The sequence below is a fragment of the Macrosteles quadrilineatus genome, unplaced genomic scaffold (genome assembly GCF_028750875.1).
Source record: "Macrosteles quadrilineatus isolate MER2022 unplaced genomic scaffold, UCM_ALF_1.0 Scaffold_1__1_contigs__length_201487025, whole genome shotgun sequence".
Taxonomy (NCBI): Eukaryota; Metazoa; Arthropoda; class Insecta; order Hemiptera; family Cicadellidae; genus Macrosteles; species Macrosteles quadrilineatus.
Genome location: NW_026542594.1, coordinates 179,613,058 through 179,633,583, shown reverse-complemented (window position 1 = coordinate 179,633,583; position 20,526 = coordinate 179,613,058). Strand labels below are relative to the sequence as shown.

At 34.2% G+C, this 20,526-nt stretch overlaps 2 protein-coding genes across 2 annotated transcripts; one reads left to right on the top strand and one right to left on the bottom strand.

Annotated features, from left to right (window-relative positions):
* Positions 1-802: 802 nt before the first annotated feature.
* Positions 803-6,857, bottom strand: LOC128983272 (transmembrane protein 11 homolog, mitochondrial-like). The gene is made up of 3 exons (XM_054402511.1): positions 6,608-6,857; positions 5,514-5,734; positions 803-1,802 (listed from the first exon to the last, which is right to left on the bottom strand). The coding sequence occupies exons 1-3, from the start codon at positions 6,625-6,627 to the stop codon at positions 1,525-1,527; spliced, it is 519 nt and encodes a 172-aa protein (XP_054258486.1). The 5' UTR covers positions 6,628-6,857; the 3' UTR covers positions 803-1,524.
* Positions 6,858-7,726: 869 nt separating this feature from the next.
* Positions 7,727-20,365, top strand: LOC128983271 (probable Bax inhibitor 1). Its single transcript, XM_054402510.1, has 5 exons — positions 7,727-7,974; positions 10,956-11,185; positions 14,808-15,034; positions 18,016-18,186; positions 19,721-20,365. The coding sequence occupies exons 1-5, from the start codon at positions 7,928-7,930 to the stop codon at positions 19,748-19,750; spliced, it is 705 nt and encodes a 234-aa protein (XP_054258485.1). The 5' UTR covers positions 7,727-7,927; the 3' UTR covers positions 19,751-20,365.
* The last annotated feature ends 161 nt before the right edge of the window (positions 20,366-20,526 follow it).

The following is a 20,526-nucleotide window of genomic DNA, read 5'->3' as shown; positions in this document are numbered from 1 at the left end:
TTAACTGCTAATCTCATTTTTCAGCTCAGAAAATATTTTTAGTTGTATTTATTTGTATTGCCCACCCGCTTTAAGTTTGGTAATCTCAAAGAGAATTATTCATTTCACCTTTTGTATGTTGTGCTGGAAATATACTTGTGACGGGCAAGGAAGAGCCCGAACAGCAAGCACTGTGTGAAAATTCCAATCACACAGGGCACAGTCAGTGTCTTCCTCCACCGTGAGCGCTGTTAATCTGTGATGGCGAGGGGGTGGTGTTGGATTTTGCCCTGGACACCAGCACAAAGGTGGCTTTGTACTATGGCCTTTGTGTATGGTGGCTTTGTGCTAGCCACCTAAGTTTACCACTGAATGTCTTCTCAGGGCTCAAGAAGCTTAAAATGACAAGTTTGATTCTATCTACACCATGGTGGTACTTGAAGGAGTGATACCATATCATCAAAACAGTCAGTCGTCACAAAGTCATTATACCACTCAATTATCCAAACTGCTGCCAAAAATAATCACAATTCATTATCTGATAATGGATAATTGAGGTTGATGCATTTTCTAACAAATCAGTGAAATGTCACTGATGTGAAACATTTTAAATACTTGATCTATCAAACTTTTCAATAACATGCATTAGCAATTTCTTGGTTTGAACATCAAACAAGTTTTAGTAGTTTTTACGGTTCAAAATGGTATATGATTTTTTTAAATTCATTGTTAATAAGGTGTATGATTAACAACAAAATGGAATCGGCTTAAAATTATGAATACACTGGGGTAAATAAAAAACTTTGTTTACAAATTATACATAAATAAAATTATTATTTTATAATTCACATAAATTTTCATAATGAAAAGAAATATGTGACATACTTACAACAAATATATGTTTTCACATTTCCAAACTTAACAGAAAATGCTACATAATTTGTTCCATAACATCATCAAAAGTGCTTCAGATGATAACTGCTGGTAAACATCTTCCAATATCAACCATCTTATTCCTAACAACTCCTTTCAACACTTCAGAAAAATATTTTCTATATTTTCAAGTATACAGTAAAAAAATACATGACTTGTTTTAGTATTTTATATATGTTTAGAGACAAATGGGATGAGTTTGTAAACACTAAAAGCAGGCCAAATAAGTTAACTGTAAGAATACCATTTCCTAATAAATAGCCTACATATATAAGAAAAGCTCTAGATTACAGTAAACCCTAGAGGGTAGTCAATTGAAAACATAATATGGATTGTACATAGCCGTATATATGTTTGTGTCAAGTAAATTAAGCATATAAGGAAATGGAGGTTAGTAAAGAATGTTTATAACTTTTTAAATTCCTTGACATCTCTCTAAATATCCTCGAGCCATCCTGCTTACAATAATACTGGCCAAACTCTTCCGTAGGAACTAAACAAAAAACTTCTTGTCAGGTTCATTCTCTATTAAGATAAAATAGTTCATTCTTAACCTACTGTGATGAACTATACTGTTGTCACAACCTAAACTAAGTCTGACTAGAAGACTTGTCATTTGATACACTTGATGTAGAACTTCCAAGCGACTAGTAGTGTAGATGTAAGCGTGACCGCTGAGTGTAGCGCTTTCCGTCGGTAGTTGTCTTTCCTGACCAGCACGACTGGTGAGCAGGAGGCCAAGGCGTGTGTAGCGAGCGAGTGTGGGTCTTTGCTCACCTGGTACTGACAACAAGGGTCCATCTGCCAGGAGACTGTGTATAGACCGGTGCACAGCAACGATGTGCAAGCCAGGGGTACGAACAGGGCTGGACTGTCTGGCCACGCAAAACCTACCAAATAGACTTAAAATAACATCTAGGTAATACAGATTAACTGACATGTTTTATAAACTAGATGAATCAGTTAACTTAGACCTATTATAGAATAGTATTTTGGAAATAAATTAATGAGAAACTTTTTTATCCTTTCTTTTTAAATTATTCCTTATAAAAAATTTGTTCCTTAAAGAGGCTTAAGCTGAAATATAGTAGAATTTTTTATGTTAAAAAGTAAATGAGTTAACGGTTTATTTTTTGTATTGTATAAGCAGTATGGTAACACTATGAAGAAACAATAATTAAGTAACTAGATAGGGCCTAGTCTAAATGTTACTTTGTCTTTCAACATGAAAGTCACCATTATGTATGCTGATATCACAGGAAATTTATGTTTCCCGATTGACTAGAATTTCGGTCAAGGAAAAACAAACAGCAAATTTTTTTACTTTCTTATTTTAGGTACTTTTTCTGGTTTCTAATAAATCTTATTTATTCAATCACCGTAAACACTGATGTTTCTTTTCATTGTTTCCTTACGTTGTGTCCAAAGAGAAGAAAGAAGTTACTGTTTTATTTGTTCCTTTTACTTTATAAAATTTTCTCATTTCTTTCTTATCATATAACATAATACAGCTCGCTCCCACGCACGAGTTCTTAACATGTGGGAATAATTTTGTTTATGTTTTAGCTATACAGTCATCTTAAAACTTGCTTCTCATTGTAGTATAGGTAGGGTTGCCATATCCCCGGATTTCCCCGGAGATTACCGGATTTTGACGTTCAAAGTTTAGCTCCAGGGGATTTCTGCAAAAAGTGAGAAATTTCTCTTTTTTCACTCTCTATTAAAATACATTGTATTACGGAACTTTTGGAATAAAATAAAGGTTTGGGCTCGCAAATATTGTTTTGCAATGACTGTGGTGAAAAACTCTTGTTTTCTTTTTCAACATTTTTTTTATTCCTTAGTTTCACTTTGGTTTGGCCAGCAACGTCCTTTGTCCTTAGTTTATCGTCTGTTTCACAGCTCCCAGTCCTTCAATTTGCGTCTGCCGGCCAGTCCAAAGTCCAAAGTTATCCCAACCGTGTTCACTCCCTACCAAAGCCGAACCGAGTCTAGCAGACAGAGAGGGTTTTGTTTATGTTATTTGATATTTTTAGTGAGATGTGATAAGCAAGATGTAAATTTTATGCTTTCGCGTACCATATTTTGAATATTGATATTGTAGCACGAATATTGAACAGAAACGGTATAGATTAATAAACATAAACAAATGACGTCAATATGCCTAGCCGGAAAAACTGGTTTGGAAGTTTTTGACAGTTCCATTTAAATATTAATAAAAAAGTATTTAAACTTACAACCCAGTGACATAATTTTTTTATTTGTATGACCCATACCGTTTCTCTATAATATTTGTGCTATGTAGGTAGGCCTATACAATTTTGCTAGCCCGTATATTTTTATTTACTGTAGTGGGGGCTGCCAGCTAAAATCTCCTCTTTTCTACAAATTACCATATGACAACCCTAAGTATAGGCCTACAATATATTTTGTAAATATTGCCTATTTTGTATGTAATAAAAGATAGGTATTTTGATTTGATTTAGATGTAGTTTCGTAATTTAAATCAATAACATTAGGAATTAACTTAAGATGAAAAGTAGTGTTTATAGCTTGTACCAAAGAGCTTTCAGACACTTGCTTAATTAATTCTTGCTGATCAGCTTAGTCTCACATTTAAAATGATAAATTTACGATTTCAGTGCTGGGCGACGCTTTACAAAAAAAAACGTTAAACATTAAAAATGTTAGTTTGGGTTATATTAATTAGCACTAATACCGAAACCCCGGTCTGACAGGCCCACGGGAATTTTCAAAAACGCATGTTGGCAACACTGTTTACTTGGGAGGTTCCATTCCCCCAATACTATTCCCCCTTTTCCTCCCCTACCTATTGATATATTGTTTGTTCATTTTGCATGGGTGCCGTGACCTTGACAGGTTGTCTGTTCATAACATGCCTGTCTCCGAAGCCCATCGTTAGTGTATTTTAAAGCGGGGTCTCACAGGCCGAGGGTTTCGGTTTGTGTGTGTCTAAGCGGGGTCCATTATTTTTCAAATGGGGTCTCACAGACCGGGGCTTTCGGTAATAGTGTTAAGTTACCGTACTGTACTAGGTATGTCCAATTTTTAGCATCCAGAAATACGTAAATTTTTTGTTGTGGTGTTTCCGGACCAATTGATTGACAATAAATAAAAAGATTAAAATACCTGATTGTCGCCTTCTCGTCCAAGGTTTGTCCTACTGGACTAATAAAAAATGTCATTTTGATATGTCTACTTACAGTAGTTTTTCCACGCTGAATCCAAAAATGCAATCAGCAAGCTGAACAAAAATATGCAAAAACTTTGGATATTAACGGAGATACGGCCAAAAAACATTTTGTTTCCAGTAGGACAAACCTTGGACCAGAAGGCGGCATTCAGGTATTTAAAACTTTTTATTTAGGCCTATTCAGAAATATGTGTTTGCTAAGTTACTGAGTAGGCAAAACTCATAAATTATAAAAACTTACAATGTATCGTACTTTCCTGTTAAATGGAACATTCATTATTATCGATAATTTGTATTTCATATATTGATATTTTTGTTTTACTTCACGATTTGTATTTTTTCAGTTTGAATATCTTGAAATGCATTTAAATTACAAAGTAAGATCTACCCTTTATTAGGCAAAAATAATAGCTTATATATTGAATTAGGAAATGAAACTATTCTAAACTAGGCTAACCTAACATACTTTAACCAAACTTGCTGTGGCTAAGTTACCGTTTCAAAATTCCGTTTGATAACAGAAAAGGCATATGGGGCTATCAAACTAAGATATAACATTTCAAAGAATTTTGAAATGTTACAGCAAGTTTGGTACCGGTAGGTTCTAGGTTAGTTTAGAACAGTTTCATTTCAATATAATATATCCTTTATATACAATACATGAAGGCGATTTCTACAAAACACTGCTTCTCCATTAATAATGGACGGATTTTTACAAACGATGTGTCAAAATTCAGCATTTTTTGTATAGACACCTCCTTTTACCAATTCCTGTAATAAAAGTCTTTGGGCTTTGCCCAACAGGTCATCAAAATCTCAATGTATTTCTTGTGAAGAAAATATTTTGTTTACTTTAACAGACCAATAATTTGTATTGATTACAGCTGATCATAGTAAACACACATAATACAAACAAGAGCAATCGTTTTCAGTTTCGATAACTGAAGTGGAGTGAGCGTTCGTTTTCAGAGTGAGTTAGTTTCCAGTTTCAATAACTGGAGTGCTGCGATTGATTACATTATCTTTGAGTTGACTCTTTTAACATCGGAAATTGTGACTGTTATTGGTTTTGAAATATAACGCCTGTAATACCTTACAATTGCTCGAATTCGAGCAACAAGTGCTCTAGTCTTTTAAATTGTTTGTTGATACTGAACAATATTTGTTTACTGTATCCTTATCGTAGTTGTCAGCTGATGTGTTTCAAATCGATAATAATGAATGTTCCCTTTAACATGAAAGTAAACTTACCCAATGTTTTTATATTTGGTTCTTGGGTTTTTTTATATTTTATATCACAAGCACAAGGGCCATTAAAAAAGCAAGATAAGCAATAAAAAAACATCCTTAAAAAGTAGGTATAGGAGCAGGCCCATTATAGGATTACCTGTGACAATGGAACCTAGACCAGCAACTACGGCTGTTTTGTGCAGACAGTTTCCAACAGCTATCCATCGCGCTGTCTCATCACCTAGACGCGATGGTTCAATGATTATTGTATGACAACCAGCTTCTAGTGCCCTCTCCAGCTCTTCACCAAAAGCTTCATGAGCGTTCTCACTGTCATAGACCTCCCTGATGATAGCAGTTTCTGACGGATCATAGTCCCTATAATAATAGAGAGTAACATGTACCGGTACACATAGTTGGATTGTTGTATATCTTAAAACCAAAAACTGTGTGACAACATTTCAGATAATTGTCATAGACCTAAGCTATATAAAAAAAAGTACCTGAACTGGTCGACATTTACGGAACTGTGGCTTCTTAGTTCTGTGGGGTATTTCAGGGTTAACTTTGTATAAGTTTAATTGTATGTTAAGGTAATGGCCATTGGGGCTTTTCAATAAGCAAAATAGGCAGACAAAGGAGTTGAGCAAGATAGGGCTTAAGTTTTCTTTTAGAATGGTAAAAAGACTTTAACTTACTTTACATGAGTTGGTAAAACTTGTCTGTTCAAAAGCTTTCAGTGTTTCAGTATTATCTTTGTCTCAAAGATTCCAACCAGGTAGGTGTATGGCTCTGTGGAGTAGGAATTTTCACAGGTTTTGACAGGTAATTATACAGGCCTAGAGCACGTATATCCACTATATTATAAAAGGGCTACAAAATCAACTTAAACCCAAAACCTAATAATCAAACATCCAGATAAATAAGTAAGATACCTTAGGCCTAGGATAACGTGAAAGTTTATCTTTAAGTTTAAGTTCAGCACATTAATTCCATGTACCTTTAGGCCTGAATTTAAGTTGATTTATAAGGTCAATGACTTAGCCTACGTTTTACTCATTTTAATAATTTATTAGGCTAAAACGAGTAAAAACAAACATGGAATTTAACATGATTAAGTTTAGTAAGATGTCCTGTGACAATAGTTCAGTCATCAAACAAAAACCAACAAGACAAAGAAATTGGAAAATGGTTAGGGGCCTATGCCTAAGTTAATATACAATTTACCCTATTTATTATTTTGTAAATTACCTTTCACTGCCCGATGACATTTTGGTGAGTAATTTAACCTCAACAACGGAAGATAGATTAGGTATTAGTTAAATATTAACAGTAATCACAAACTTTAGGGATTGTGCATTGATTAGTAGTTATTTTCTATTGAAATTTAAATAAATTTAACTTGGGTTAGGAATATTATTAGAAGAGTCTGTCGTAATTCGTAATTAATTGCACTACACAAAAACACAGAAACACAATAATACACTTCTTGAAGCCGAACCCGAACCCGAACGAACGAACACTACGAACGGAACGAAACAAACACGATACGAAGGCCGTGGCCGAAGCAAAAAAGAAAAAAGGGAGAAGGCGAAGAACACAGATGAGTGTAAATTACAAATAAATTTGGGATTGGCTGTTTTGTTGCATAAAGATAAAAAATAATTTTCAAAAGGTAGATTATATTATAACCATGCAGCTCAAATGCTCTTTTCTTAAATGTTTTATAATAATACAAATCTGGGAGCTTTGTAAACGTTTGTAAACGTTTTATTGCAAAAAAAAAATACACTGGTACAGAGCAAAAGTCACTGAAGCTAAATATTGTATAATAACACTAAAACTTAAAACTAAAGATTCAGGTCCATTGCAAACAAGAATTTAACATAAATCTAAAGTTATTGTAAAACATATCAATTTGTATTTATTATCTTTGTCCGCTTACTAAACATGTGTAAAGGGGGATGAAATTTGCATTTAAAACCTATAGGTATTGCACATCATCGCACTTAAATAAAACCGGAAGTAAGTCTCGCATGCTCTTTTAGGATTTTAAATACAAGCAATTAATTACAGTAGTTTTAAAACGAAACTATTTATATCTTTGTTTTAAATTATAAATCAATAAAAAAATCGCATTACGAAATCTGCGTGAGACTATTTCCTCAATTGTCTGGGGGGTTTCTTACAAAATATGTGATTAAGTGTTAAACTTTGTAATTGTAAATTCCAATGACATTAGTAAAATAAATTACAGTATAGATAAATTTTAAATAATCATTGAACTACGTACATAATCAATGCCACAGCCATGTCATTTTTCTTTAAAAAATTTCTTGTAGACCTACGTGTCTTTATGCTGTCAAAACCTCATCTTCCTCCACCATTATCTTCAATTTCCATGATTCGTCAGATCAGCAGAACCGAAAAGAAACGAAACTATTCTAAACTAGTTGAGTGTTGAGTTGAGAAAGAAATATTCGGGAGTGATTTGGGTAGTGTTTACTACGATATTTTCGTCTTTGTTTGACTTGTGTTAATTTGGGTCATACCATTTTCTACTCCGCTAAAATGGAAAGAGTTGCTAGAACATTTACAGAATCTTTTACGTCCAAACTGTAAGTTAGCCTAAGTCAAAATAAATGTTGCAACAAAACCTAGAGATTATGTCAGTTCAGTGACCAATATTCTGCATGACAATTCTTGACTTTAAACTAATATTTTATACATTAATAAATACTTATTTAGATTATTTAGTTATCAGAAATATTCTACCACAAGGCTAGGCATATTTCCCCGAACGATCGGGTTAATATTGTACGTAGTAGTGATAGGCCTATTCAATCTTTCTGTCACTGCATGATTACAGTTACAAGGTTGTTTGTAAATATCTAGGCCTAGACCAAAAAGGCACATTTTTCAACTATAGGGCCTACAACCTAAGTTTGATGTTCTCTAAAGTGACTTGTAACTTAACACATTCGCTGCGGCACGTCAAAGGGCGGCTGTAACCCAGTGCGGCGCAGCCCTCAGCGTCGAACAAACCCGATTGGTGTTATTGGCTTTCCAATTTCGGTCTGAAGAATAGCAAAGAACGTGCGGCGATGTCCTGCTTTACAACGAGAGTCGACGTAGTTCGTTAAACACCAACAGATAGTAAAAAGCCCAAACACGACTAAGCACAAGCGCAAACTTACCTAAAGGCAAGCGCAAACTTAAAAATCCGCAAAAAATCGGAGCGCGCCCGAACTAAGGAGTGGCGGCAAAAACAGATTTCTATTGTATTTAGGACTACAGACCACGCTCAGCAAGTAGTAACGTTCAACGCTAGACTCATACGGTAGGCCTACTGGCTGCTTTTGTTCGGCCAATTCATTCGAAAATTCCGCCGCGAGCGCCACCAACTGTAGTGGCGGATCTGCAAGCGGCGGTAATGACGTAATACTACAGTATGTCCCCCAAGGGCTGACAGAGTTTCAATTCCCTAGTTTGAAAACGGTGACAACTGTAACACCATTTGCTTAACCTTACACAAGGACGTCTTAGGACGTCCTCCGCTATTTTGATAGGGTTTAGGACATCTTAAGACGTCTTAAGCGGGCAATGTGTTAACTTAAAGTTGATTTAGGCTAGGTCTACTCACACAACACGTAAAATTATAACTTTCCCTCCTTATTCAAGAATCTGATAGGCTAGGCCCTAGGCCTATCACTCAATAAGAACAACTCATTATTAAGTCCGTGCTTTCCAAGTGGGCAAAAAGAAATTATGAATGTTTGAGAACAACGGTTTGAGCAAACCTTAACTTGACACTTATCGAAAGCTCTGAGGAGAATTAAGAGCGTCTGCATGCAAGAAGCTGTGCTTGTGGCGTATCACGCTCTAGGCTATTTGAAAGCCATCAACGATAGGTACCCTATGTAATAGCAGTTTGGGGGTCTGCAGCTCATACTCACTTGGAACGTGTATTAATATTTAATACTGCAGAAAAAAAGATCCAAAAATCATGTATGATGCCGACTGGCTGGGAAATTCTAGAGGTTTCTTCAAAGACAATGAAGTAGGGCCTACTGTAATCAGCCTCTACATAATAGAAACCGTTATTTTGGCCTCAACCAGGAATCTTAAGTGACATGAAGAAGTACACAGCTATGAAACGAGAAACAGAACCAACTACAACCTCCCTGCTCATCGCCTTGGACTCGTGCTATGACTTGGCCCAACTTAAATCTTGAAATTCCGTCCAAGTGAACTTAAAACGAAACATGTTATTAGAAAGAATATTTTGCTCAAGGAAGCCTGGAACTTAAGTTAATAACTTAAATTGTCCTAGGGTACCTACTGCCTAGTGTGAAGAAAATGTTCTGTGCTTGAGGCACTAAGTTAACTTAAACGTTGGGAGCTTGATACCTATTCTGAGTTGATAAGTTTTTGCTTTGTAAATCAGTAGCCTTTAAATTTTATATCATTTTCTGAGTAAGCTTTTGAAACAAATTATCTCTCTTATATTAAAGGATGTTGTATTTAGGCCTAATGTAGGCTATTAGAGAATTTACTGCTTTTCTTATCTCATCCCTTAATCCTAACATATTGTCCAGTTTTTTTTCCAAATTGCAATGTATGGTCATCTGCTGAAGACCGAGGTTCAACAGTGTTTAAAAACAGTAAAAACCTACAGATTTTTATTAGGTACAGGGACATTATTTGTAAACAGCATTGATTACGCTAATCTTAAGTAACTTACATTATATTATTTCCTAATCTCTTGTGCTTTATTCGCCAGAACATTTTAGCCTACCTGAATGAAATGCTTAAAAGCGTAGGCCTAATCTTTCTCGGACATTAAAATGGTGTAAAATTACCTGATTACGTCTGTGATACTAAATTTTGTAGTGTGCAGCTACCGGTTTGGAGGTTATATAACCTCATCTTCAGGCTCTTTGTGTCACTCTTGTGAGCTCGTCGAGTTTTAAACATCAATATGAAATTTTTCTTGGGTAGCTTCAAAGAACTAGGTATGCTTATATTTTGTGTCCCAACCCGTTTTTTAGATAGTGCAAAATTAACTGGCTTAAGTTAAATCATCCAGAACACTTACTGTATTTTTTCCAACAACGTTTTTTTTATTTATTTATTACATGCACGGCAAACGCCATTTTACAAGAGAGTTGATTTGAAATTGATAAAAATTAAATGTGACTTAAGTGAAATAGATTATAGTGCGATCAATTAGCTGTTTTACATGCACAGTCACCCAAATAATTACTGGTACCTATGTCATATAAATAACTCCAATTGAGTAAAATCATTGGCTTTGATGACAGGGTAAAACCTAAATCTTTTCTCTTGCTAGCCTCTCATTCTCACTACAAGCTCTAGAGAACTTCTCTTCTTGACTTTCTCTGGCTATTTATCCAAATGTGAAGTAGTCAATGGGTACAGTCACTGATTAAGTTTCAATTTTTTTTTTATATTTTTTTAAAGATTAAGTAGGTATCATGATACTTAATCTTTCAAACTCCTAACATCTAAATATTTCTCAACAAAATAGGCTCAATAAAAATTTAGCAAACAGCTGTGATCCATTTTTATGTTGCAGGGAAGAGCCAGTACGTACACACTTGAAGAATGTCTACGCCTGCCTCACCATGTCTACGGTTGCTGCAGCTGTTGGTGCGTACGTCCACATGTACACGGAGATCTTGTCTGCAGGTCTGCTCACCGTCATCGCAGCTGTTGGACTACTGTTCGCCCTTATGTCTACACCCGACAATGGCAAAAACAGACAGATGAGGGTTGGATTCCTGCTCGGATTCGCCTTCTTTTCAGGTAGGCTAAGATATATCGTTACAAGGTTAAGATCTTTTAAAACTATAACTAAATAAGGTATCTCGGTATCTGCCATGCTTACCACTAAACAAAAATAGTTGAAATTGAGCACAAATATAATCTTTTATATACTACCTTACCTTATTACCTCCTCCTTGGCTTGATACCAGCATATAGGCTGTGACAATATTTACAATAAAAAAATACAACTAGGCCTAATATTTTACAATATGTACAGACTTCCATTTAGTCTGGTTTTGTATAGTCATTAAGACAAAAAAAAGAACTTAAATAAACTTAATGGCGGTGGATTTAAATTCCTGTGAGGTCGTCCTCAACGAACTCCCTGAGAGAGTAATACGGCCTAGCTTTTAGCTTTTATCCAACACTTTAACCTAGCTTGAAACTGATTGTGGTTTAAATTCCTAAATCCAACCTGCAACTTATTGGTCAGTCTGAGGGCCATGACCGGGAAAGCGTCTTGTCCTGCTAAGCCTACAATAGGGTACATCAATATGATTTTATGCGCATGCACGTGCTGTCTGGTGGTAAAGGTATGCACATTGGAGTGTACGTAGCTGACACATTGAAGGATGTAGTTGCTGTAGGCTATATGGTGAGTATGCCCAAGTCAGCAAATATAGGCTTGCAATGCTCCTGTCGCCCACTGCCAGTTATGATTCTCAGAGCTTTCTTCTGCAGCCTAAGAATTCCGGAGACACTGACTGCATGGCCCAATAGCTGGAGACCATAAGTAACATGGCTAAGAATCAATAAAGGCTAATGCTATTTCGATATCAACTTAGGGGTCTTAGGCCATTCAACATTCTGAAGTTAGGTTTTTGTAAGAAAATATGGATTGGTCTCAAGGTAACAATAAGAAAGACTACTAGCTTATGTAGGTTAAACAATTTTGCTTTTCTACCTTTCAATTGGAATCGATTAAACAAAAAAAAATTATTTAGTTTATAATTTTTTGTTTATGTTAGTTTAATGACGCTATTCAAAAGACATATTGTCTAAACTTGAATAAAGAATATTTGATTGATTGATTGATTGAATCAGTTTTACACGTTTTAACAGCTGATTAAAATTAACAAAAGTAGGCAATTTTTAAAATTAACATTCCCATTGTCGGCAGATTCCATGAATAATAGAAAGTTGTGTAATCATTGTTGATATTAAAACCTGATTGCTGCACAACGCTTATTTTATCAAAGTAGAGTCAAAGGACTTTTTTTGTGGTTAAGTTATACCCCATTGCAAAGTAAACCACTGAGAAGGAAAGTGGACATTGTTCCAACAGCAGTCAGGGTCTGTTAAATTGAATTAAACTTCGTCAACATTTTAAGAGTTAGTCCATGTTCTTAAGGTAGGATTCAAATCCATTGTAGTAGTACTTGAACTGCAATATTAACTAATTGGGTTACAATAATTGTCATCAACAATAATTGTTGTATTAGGAACTGTTAATAGGAAATGTAAAACTGATTAGCAAATAAAATTGCTAAAATTTATTGAGGCGAATCGAAGAAACTGTTCTTGTAGACCCTAATGATTTTACAAGTGACCATTACAAATTTATCTTAAATTACTCTTTCCCTTGACCAATTGTGTTTTTGTTGTTGGATTAATATAACACATGGCTATGGCTATATTAATTGTTCAGTCAAATATTGTTTATAAATTAGGTCAAAATTTTAAATCTACCAGTTGTTTAAAAACTACAGATTTTAGCATCACAATCCTATTTAAAATTAATACTTATAATTGTTTTTTTTTTATCTAATTAGAACGGATTAAATTGAGTTTACATCTACAGTGTTACCAAAGGCAAAGGATTTAATATTGAGGTTGATTCATTATATGAACATATTTCTAATTGTTTTCACAGCTGGTTAGTCATGCGGTAATTAGCCAAATGTGTTATCTGTCATTCCTGATAACATAACTCACAGTTGCATAGGTACTAATATCAGAAAATGCTTTTTGTGCAACCTTAGTAGATTAAAATAAGTTAAAAAATGATTAAGAGGAGCAGTCTTAGTTCTTGGACCTAATGATTGATTACTTAAGAATCCCCAAAAGCTTTTGAACAATTTCTATTTTCTAAATAGGTAGTACCATAATTTTAACTCTTATGAGTAATTCATTATTGTACTATCTTGATGATGGTGAAAATGTAAAAAATAGGTCTACTATTTAAAACCATAGTTCAAACAAATGTTTCTTATCTTTTAAGATTGTTGACGTGAGCTTCCTAGACAATTTTACGAGGTTTTTTGCTATATTTTTACTATATTGGAATGGTTGGGATAGTTTAAAAAACGGATTGATAAGAATGAAGCTTCTTTGGACTATACTCCGTTCAAAAAATTTTGGTGATTTAAGGAAAAGGTTTCCTCACCACATTTTAGTGTAACGTAATCAGCTGTTGGCTGTTTTTTTAAAGTTGGGGTAAGGACTCAGAGGCGGTTCCAAAGGGGGGGGGGGGATATTTAGTTCGTAATGGGACAGGATTTTTATTTCCTTCCTGATTTTCAGGATGGGGCGGGATGCAATTATTATTTCCTTCCCAATTTTCGGGATGGGACAGGACGGGATTTTTCCTGTGCATAAAAGTGTTTGTTTTAAAAGTCTTGAGTATTGCAGTTACCAAAAAAGACAAACAAAATCAATGTTTATCGTTTGTAGCACTGATCTATAAAAACCAATAATGGGTAAATTTTTCAAGTAAAAAAAAATGTGTGACTAAATAATGTAATATCTGGTGAAATTTAACTTTAAAACATCAGTGTCATTATATAATACCCTTAGCTAATCACAAACAGGTATTAAAACAGACTATCACTGGATTTAAAAATCTGTGTAGTTTTGAGGCCTGAAATGGTTATGAGTAGAAAAGCAGTTGCCTAGTTTAATAAATCCTAAATGTTAACTTGTGTAGAGCAATATTGCTACCTAAACCTAACACGATGTCATCATGACTACAATTCGCGATCGCGGCATCATTGTGTAAGCAACAACTGCGGTCAGGTGCAATGGTTGAAATGACTCGCAGTCATGGCGCGATAGTCGAAATGACTCGCAGTCACAGCGCGATAGTCGAAATGACTCGTGGTCACTGCTAAATAGTCAAAATGACTCCGTGGTCACAGCGCGATCTTCAACATGACTCCGTGGTCACTGCGTGATTGTCGTTATGACTTCTCGGTTTTTATGATTCACATTAGTTTAGTGTAACAAATATTGAAGCTATCGAGTTGTATGGTTTGCTATCTGGACCGCCAATAATAAGTACTGACAAAAGTCTGTGGAACTTAAGTGAAACTTCATCGTCTCAAGTTCACCGAGAAATCCTGATTGCCATGTTATCAGCTGCCAAGTTAGTAGACCTTAGGCATGTGTTAATTTTTAACCAGGTTCAAATTAAATTACAACTTAGATCACAAGTTGTGGATCTTCCAATTTTTTTAGGGTTATCAAACACAGTATATAAAATTAGTTGAAACAACCTTTTAAACAGATTATAATGTAAGTTATTAACATTTAAATTACGTCTTCAAAACTATTAGTTTAGGAAATACTAGATTATCAGTAACAATTTGTAACTGGTTGACAGGTCTGGGGATGGGTCCACTGTTAGACATGGCTGTTTCCATCAACCCACAGATTATTGTGACCGCATTCATCGGCACGTCCGTGGTGTTTGCCTCGTTCAGCATTGCCGCCATGACAGCTCAGCGAGGACAGTGGCTCTATCTGGGAGGCACTCTGATGACTCTGCTGTCCTCTCTGTTACTGCTGTCCCTAGCCAACATCCTGCTCGGCTCTCGTCTCATCTTTCAGGTAAATGATAAGACAGTAGAGTTATTAATTTTTGAGTTCTGGTCTAGGCATTGATCAAAACACATTTTTTTTTATTGAAGCCTAATCAAAAAGTCAAGGGGCAAATAAGATACAAAAAAGTAATGCATTTGCTGCTGGGAAATAAAAGGTATTGTTAGAATTAACATAAAAGATGTCTCAAACATTTTTGTTTTTGATTTTATAAACATGGGTATAGGCCGTGGCCTACGACCGCATGCAAAATTGGCTGTATTGATTCATAAAAACAATCCTTTTAGAATTTGTATTAGATGGCAATTTTATTTTCTAAAATTAATAATTCCCTAAACTTGCGGGTGACGATTATAATGTGCCTGTAATCACAAGAGATATTCACTATTTTGCGGTTATAGTGGGTGATGATTATGTCACTGTGATCACAGTTAAGTTCTACCTTAGAAATGGAGACCATTTGGGTTAGTTAGGGTTGCAAATACCAACCCTAAATCAGGTACTGACTGACTCCAACCCCGCACTACCGGTTTGCAAATGAAAGAACAGGAAATTGTGATGATGTAATCGAATATCCCGTCAGTTATCCTGAAGTTGGATTTAGGAGGTTTCTCCTGTTATGTTGCTGCAGATTTAAAATATTTCGAATTAAAAAGGGTAGAGTGATAATGAATACTAAAATATTGCAAATCAATAGAAAACGGCTTAAGGCATAATGCATTGGTATTATACAAGATAAAGAATCCAGAGAAAGTTGTAGTTATTTTTTAAAGTTCTACAGCTTGTAGCACAGTCGGAATTCCAAACATTTATTTATTTTATGCTTGGCTAGAATCTGTGCGACAGCAACCCAATGTTTTATCTGTAAACTAGTCATATTTGGTGACTCGTATTTAAACCGGTTAAACATTTACATTACACTAAATGATTAAATGTAAACATTTATAAAAAAAATTTCAATTGTTTTTGCTTAGTCTATTATCAGAATGTCATAGGTTATTTTCTTAGAAAATGAGGCGGATGAAAAATTAAGTTTGGCTCAGTGTTTTACTTTCTTCGGTATTATACTATCCCTGGTTTTTAAAATTTTATTGTAAATAAAATATTTGGCAAAATTCCTTGTTCCCTAGGGATCTTTACTTGTTCTGTAACCCTTGATCACTCTTTTTTGTCTGTCAACATTTTACAATTAAAATCCATGTGTGAAGCCCCTTAGCTGTTGGGCATAATGTAAGACTAAATTACTTACGTAATCCTGTCACAGCTCAATAAAATATGTCAATTCAAGACATGTTTTGGGGTTAAAACACCATCATCAGCTTCAGGTACATATGTAGAGTTGATCAGTAGTTAACATCATCAGAAGAACACAAATAAGTGCATAAAACAATTAAACATTTAAGAAACAGGCCTGTTCTAACAAAAGATGACCGACCGCACAGGTAGCAAGGGACAGACTAGCTACTGGTCATACTGTATTGTTATGAATACTATAGAAATCAGGAGCACAGTCGGAATTCCAAACATTGATTATTTTATGCTTGGCTAGAATCTGTGCTACAGCAATTCTAATGGGTTTATTTATGCAAGTCATGTTTGGTGACTCATTTATAAACCATTAAACATTCTACACAAAATGATGTGTTGTAAACATTTATGCTAAAATACAACATGTGTTAGTGCTAAAAATGTATTATTAGACCTTCATATTTTCTAAAAAAAAAATGTCATAGATCGGTAGATGACAAAAACCATCCAGTAAACAAGTGCATACCAATGGTTTTTTAAAGTTTTTTCTTTAGTTACACAACAAATTAGTGGTACAGTAGAGTCCCGATAGTCCGAAATGGTTGAGACCGGGCCCATTTCGGATTAAAAATTTTTTTTTAAATTTTTTTTTTTCGTCTTAGGACGCAAGCACAAGCCCTAGATTGTTTTGTGATTTGGCGGACGAAAATGAAAAATGTTAATAACAAAAATGGTGAAATATTTACTAAAATAGGCCTTCTATAAAAAAAAGTCTATCTCGCCTGGCCGCTACAGTATTCTTGGACAAGGTACAGCTAACTGTGTTAAAAGTTTAATAAAAGAGTTTTCAAAAAATTCTAAAAAATTTCAATTTTTTTTATAAAAAATATATTTTTGGTTTCGGATTTCCGAAGTTCGGATTATCGGGACTCCTCTGTAGTACGACATCTTAAAGTGCTAACTGAACACGGAATCTTAATAGCATCAGTGGACTTAAGCAACTTATTTATCTTCCTTAAACATGTGCCTAGTTTTGAAGTGTTATTGAGTTATACTTAAAAAGTTTGGAGCACAGTCGGAATTCCAAACATTTATTTATTTTATGTTTGGCTAGAATCTGTGCTACATCAACCCAAAGGTTTATTTGCATACAAGTCATATTTAGTGACTCATTCATAAACTCTTGGTACATTTTAAGCTACACAAATCCATTTAATCTTCTACTTCTTTTCACTTTTGCACAATAACCGCTTTCTATGTATTGTTTTGTAGGGTGTAAACTTAAATTATAGGTTTTTTTAATTTGAGGAATTTATAAAGTCAATTATAGTTAAAAGAATCAACCCTGTTTTAATTTAGGCTTCATTTAAGCCAACTTCTTTGAATTTCTGGTTGCTGAATATCAGTTGTAATATTATACTCAGTAGTGGCCTCTGGATGCAGTTTCAGAGAGGGGATGCCCCCCTCCTACCCGTAAAATATGAAGTCTAAAAATCCATCTCCCCAATTCTACCCCCTCCACTACCGATTGTACTAATTTTTAATACAATAACCAAACTACTTGTTTCAGGATTGGATTTAAAACATATTAGGCGAGCGCCATAACCTAAAAAAGAAAAAAGCTCTGGTGAACGGATTCCTTTAAAGAACTAAATAAACTTAAAACCTTGAGTAATTTTAAGAGTGTATTACAACGCTATTTGGTTCGCATGTTCTAAAAGTTTGTTCTCGGTGTGTCTCAGATCTACTTGTACCTGGGACTGTTCCTGATGTGCGGATTCGTGTTGTACGACACTCAGCTGATTATTGAGAAGCGCCGCAGCGGAGACAAGGATTTCGTCATTCACTCAGTCGATCTTTTTATCGACTTTATCGGCATCTTCCGTCGTCTGGTCATCATCCTTTCTGAGAAGGTATTGTGTAGTTACAGTAGTTTGAAAACACTATGATCAAATCTAAATAAGTTTAAGAGTCTTCTTGTCTTCAGTTACAGTAGACTCCTTGTTACCTGGACTCTTTGGGACCGAGGATATTGATTAAAGCTTGAAATAAGTGATTAAAAGTTAAATGTTTTTGAAAACATATTTCCTTTCAGTAAATTACTACATACAAGACTTGAAACATATACGAGTGCAAGTAATACATTATTTAACTCCTAACTCCTGAAAATCAATCAGTACTCCCACTAGTACTGTGTATACAAAGGTGAAGGTATTGTTCCTAGGTAAGGTTTTATTCCTTATTTTATGTGAGAGAGAATGTTGAATAGTGTATATTCTAACTCAACTTATGATTCTGTATTTAATTCAATCATGTTGTTTCTTTGGACTCAGCTGTTACTGATCATTGGACTTTAAACAGTTTATCCTAATCCGTAACAAAGCTATACCTATCCTCTCACCATCCTACACCCATCCTTCACTCATATTTGGGTTAAAACACACACCTAGGTGGTAGCGTCCCCATCTCAATGATTGATTGATTTTTCTTTTTATCTTTGATGATTTTTTTGGTTTTATAATCCATTTTTATTAATCTATTGTTTACTTTTTATTCTCAATTTAATGGTGAATTTCCATTTTTTAATGGTAAAAAAGGAAAATATGCCAATGAATTAGGGATGGACGAGATTGGATTTTTAGTTCGAGACGAGACGAGACGAGATTTTTTATTTCTCATAAAATTTCGAGACGAGATCGAGACGAGATTTCTCTTCTCATACACAACGGGAAATGCACGTTCGAAATTTTTACCTGATTTTGTAACATTGTTAGATGACTGTTTAAATACTAAAATAATGATAATAGGCAAGAATATTTACAATCTTTCATTAAATAACTTCAGCATAACATTTTTTTATTAATCACGCCTAACTTCAGCATAACATTTTTTTATTAATCACGCCTAACTTATTAAAAATGCCTACGATTAGGAAACATGGTGATATCAGTTAGGATAGAGTTCAACTTATCCTAAAATAAAATAAATCATAAAATAAAAGCAATATTAATTTTTATAAAATAGTTACTTGTTTTGACTTTTTTTATAGTAATAAAACATTCCTCACACTGCTTACACTTAACAAAACTTCTCAAATGTTATTAAAGTAATATTATTAAAATAATGAAAGTAATATTTACATTTAAAGAATTAAAGTAATATTTACATTAAAAGAATTAATTAAATAAGAACGCCTTCGAAAAGGAAACGCAACTACAACACGCTCCTGTATTGCGGGTATTGCATTGACTTTCTGCAGGCGTTTTTAATTTTTTTTTTTTTTTTTTTTTTTTTTTTATTCTCGTCTCGATAAAAATCTCGGCCAAAAAGTAATCTCGTCTCGTGTAACGAGATTGAAAATTTCCCGAAATTTCGAGACTTGACCATCCCTACAATGAATAGTTAAAAATTGTGTCGGTTTTTAATGCCAGTTTTTATTGTTTACAGGAAAACCGAAACCAGCGCAAGAAGGAATGATAAGAGAAGACTGGAAGTTGCTCAGCCTGCAAAAGGCAGCATTTGTGAAATTCTAATTATTCATGTATCTCTTTTATGTTTTACTAATATTATGTGTAAAGATAAATTTGTAATCTTTTATCGATTGGAGTTTTTGTGTTGAAAAATTACTGTATGGTTATGAAGTGTTTTAATAATGTAATAGATTTAGGTCTATAGTTTAGTGTTGCGGTTCTACCACCTTTACATTTTTACAGCTTTTTAGTTTTAAATTAGCTTTTTATCCAAGCCCAAGAGAGTAATTATAGTAAAGAGTTAACTAGTGTCAGAAATATATTTTTGTTCTATTTTTCCTATGAGTTTAAAATGTAAAAATGTTTTATTTGATACACTAGATGTAAGGGTTGTGCAGCCGCAACTTCGGTGGTTGGCATGTGTGTACTGTGTACCTACCTATTGTGTAAGGAAGTTAAATAAACGTTTAGTATTTATAAGCTAAAGACTTGTCATTATGTTGCCTTTTGTACTTCTTCATTCAAGCTTTCTTGGTTAGTTTATATGTTATGTCTAATATCTAAATCTTCTTCAATCGCTGTAAAAAACCTTTTAAAAATTAAATCTATTTGGATACTTTTATTTTATTATGTAAAGGTTTCACACCTGAATTTTTTATTTAAGTTTTGTTTTAAGAGGAAGATCAGTACCAGTGTTTTCAGGATGAGCTTTTAGAAAAAACATCAAAAACCTACATGAAAAAAAATTATTTTATTTAATTATTTTAGATTGGAATTAGTATT

What these genes read in the sequence shown, in the direction of transcription:
- LOC128983271 (XM_054402510.1), top strand. Translation starts at nt 7,928, where the DNA reads ATGGAAAGAGTTGCTAGAACATTTACAGAATCTTTTACGTCCAAACT. An exon ending in CGGATTCGCCTTCTTTTCAG is followed by an intron (nt 11,186 to 14,807) that starts GTAGGCTAAGAT and finishes ACTGGTTGACAG; the next exon opens with GTCTGGGGATGGGTCCACTG. An exon ending in GCTCTCGTCTCATCTTTCAG is followed by an intron (nt 15,035 to 18,015) that starts GTAAATGATAAG and finishes GGTGTGTCTCAG; the next exon opens with ATCTACTTGTACCTGGGACT.
- LOC128983272 (XM_054402511.1), bottom strand. Translation starts at nt 6,627, where the DNA reads ATGTCATCGGGCAGTGAAAG. An exon ending in ATGTCATCGGGCAGTGAAAG is followed by an intron (nt 5,735 to 6,607) that starts GTAATTTACAAA and finishes CTATTATTATAG; the next exon opens with GGACTATGATCCGTCAGAAA. An exon ending in TCTAGGTTCCATTGTCACAG is followed by an intron (nt 1,803 to 5,513) that starts GTAATCCTATAA and finishes TCTATTTGGTAG; the next exon opens with GTTTTGCGTGGCCAGACAGT.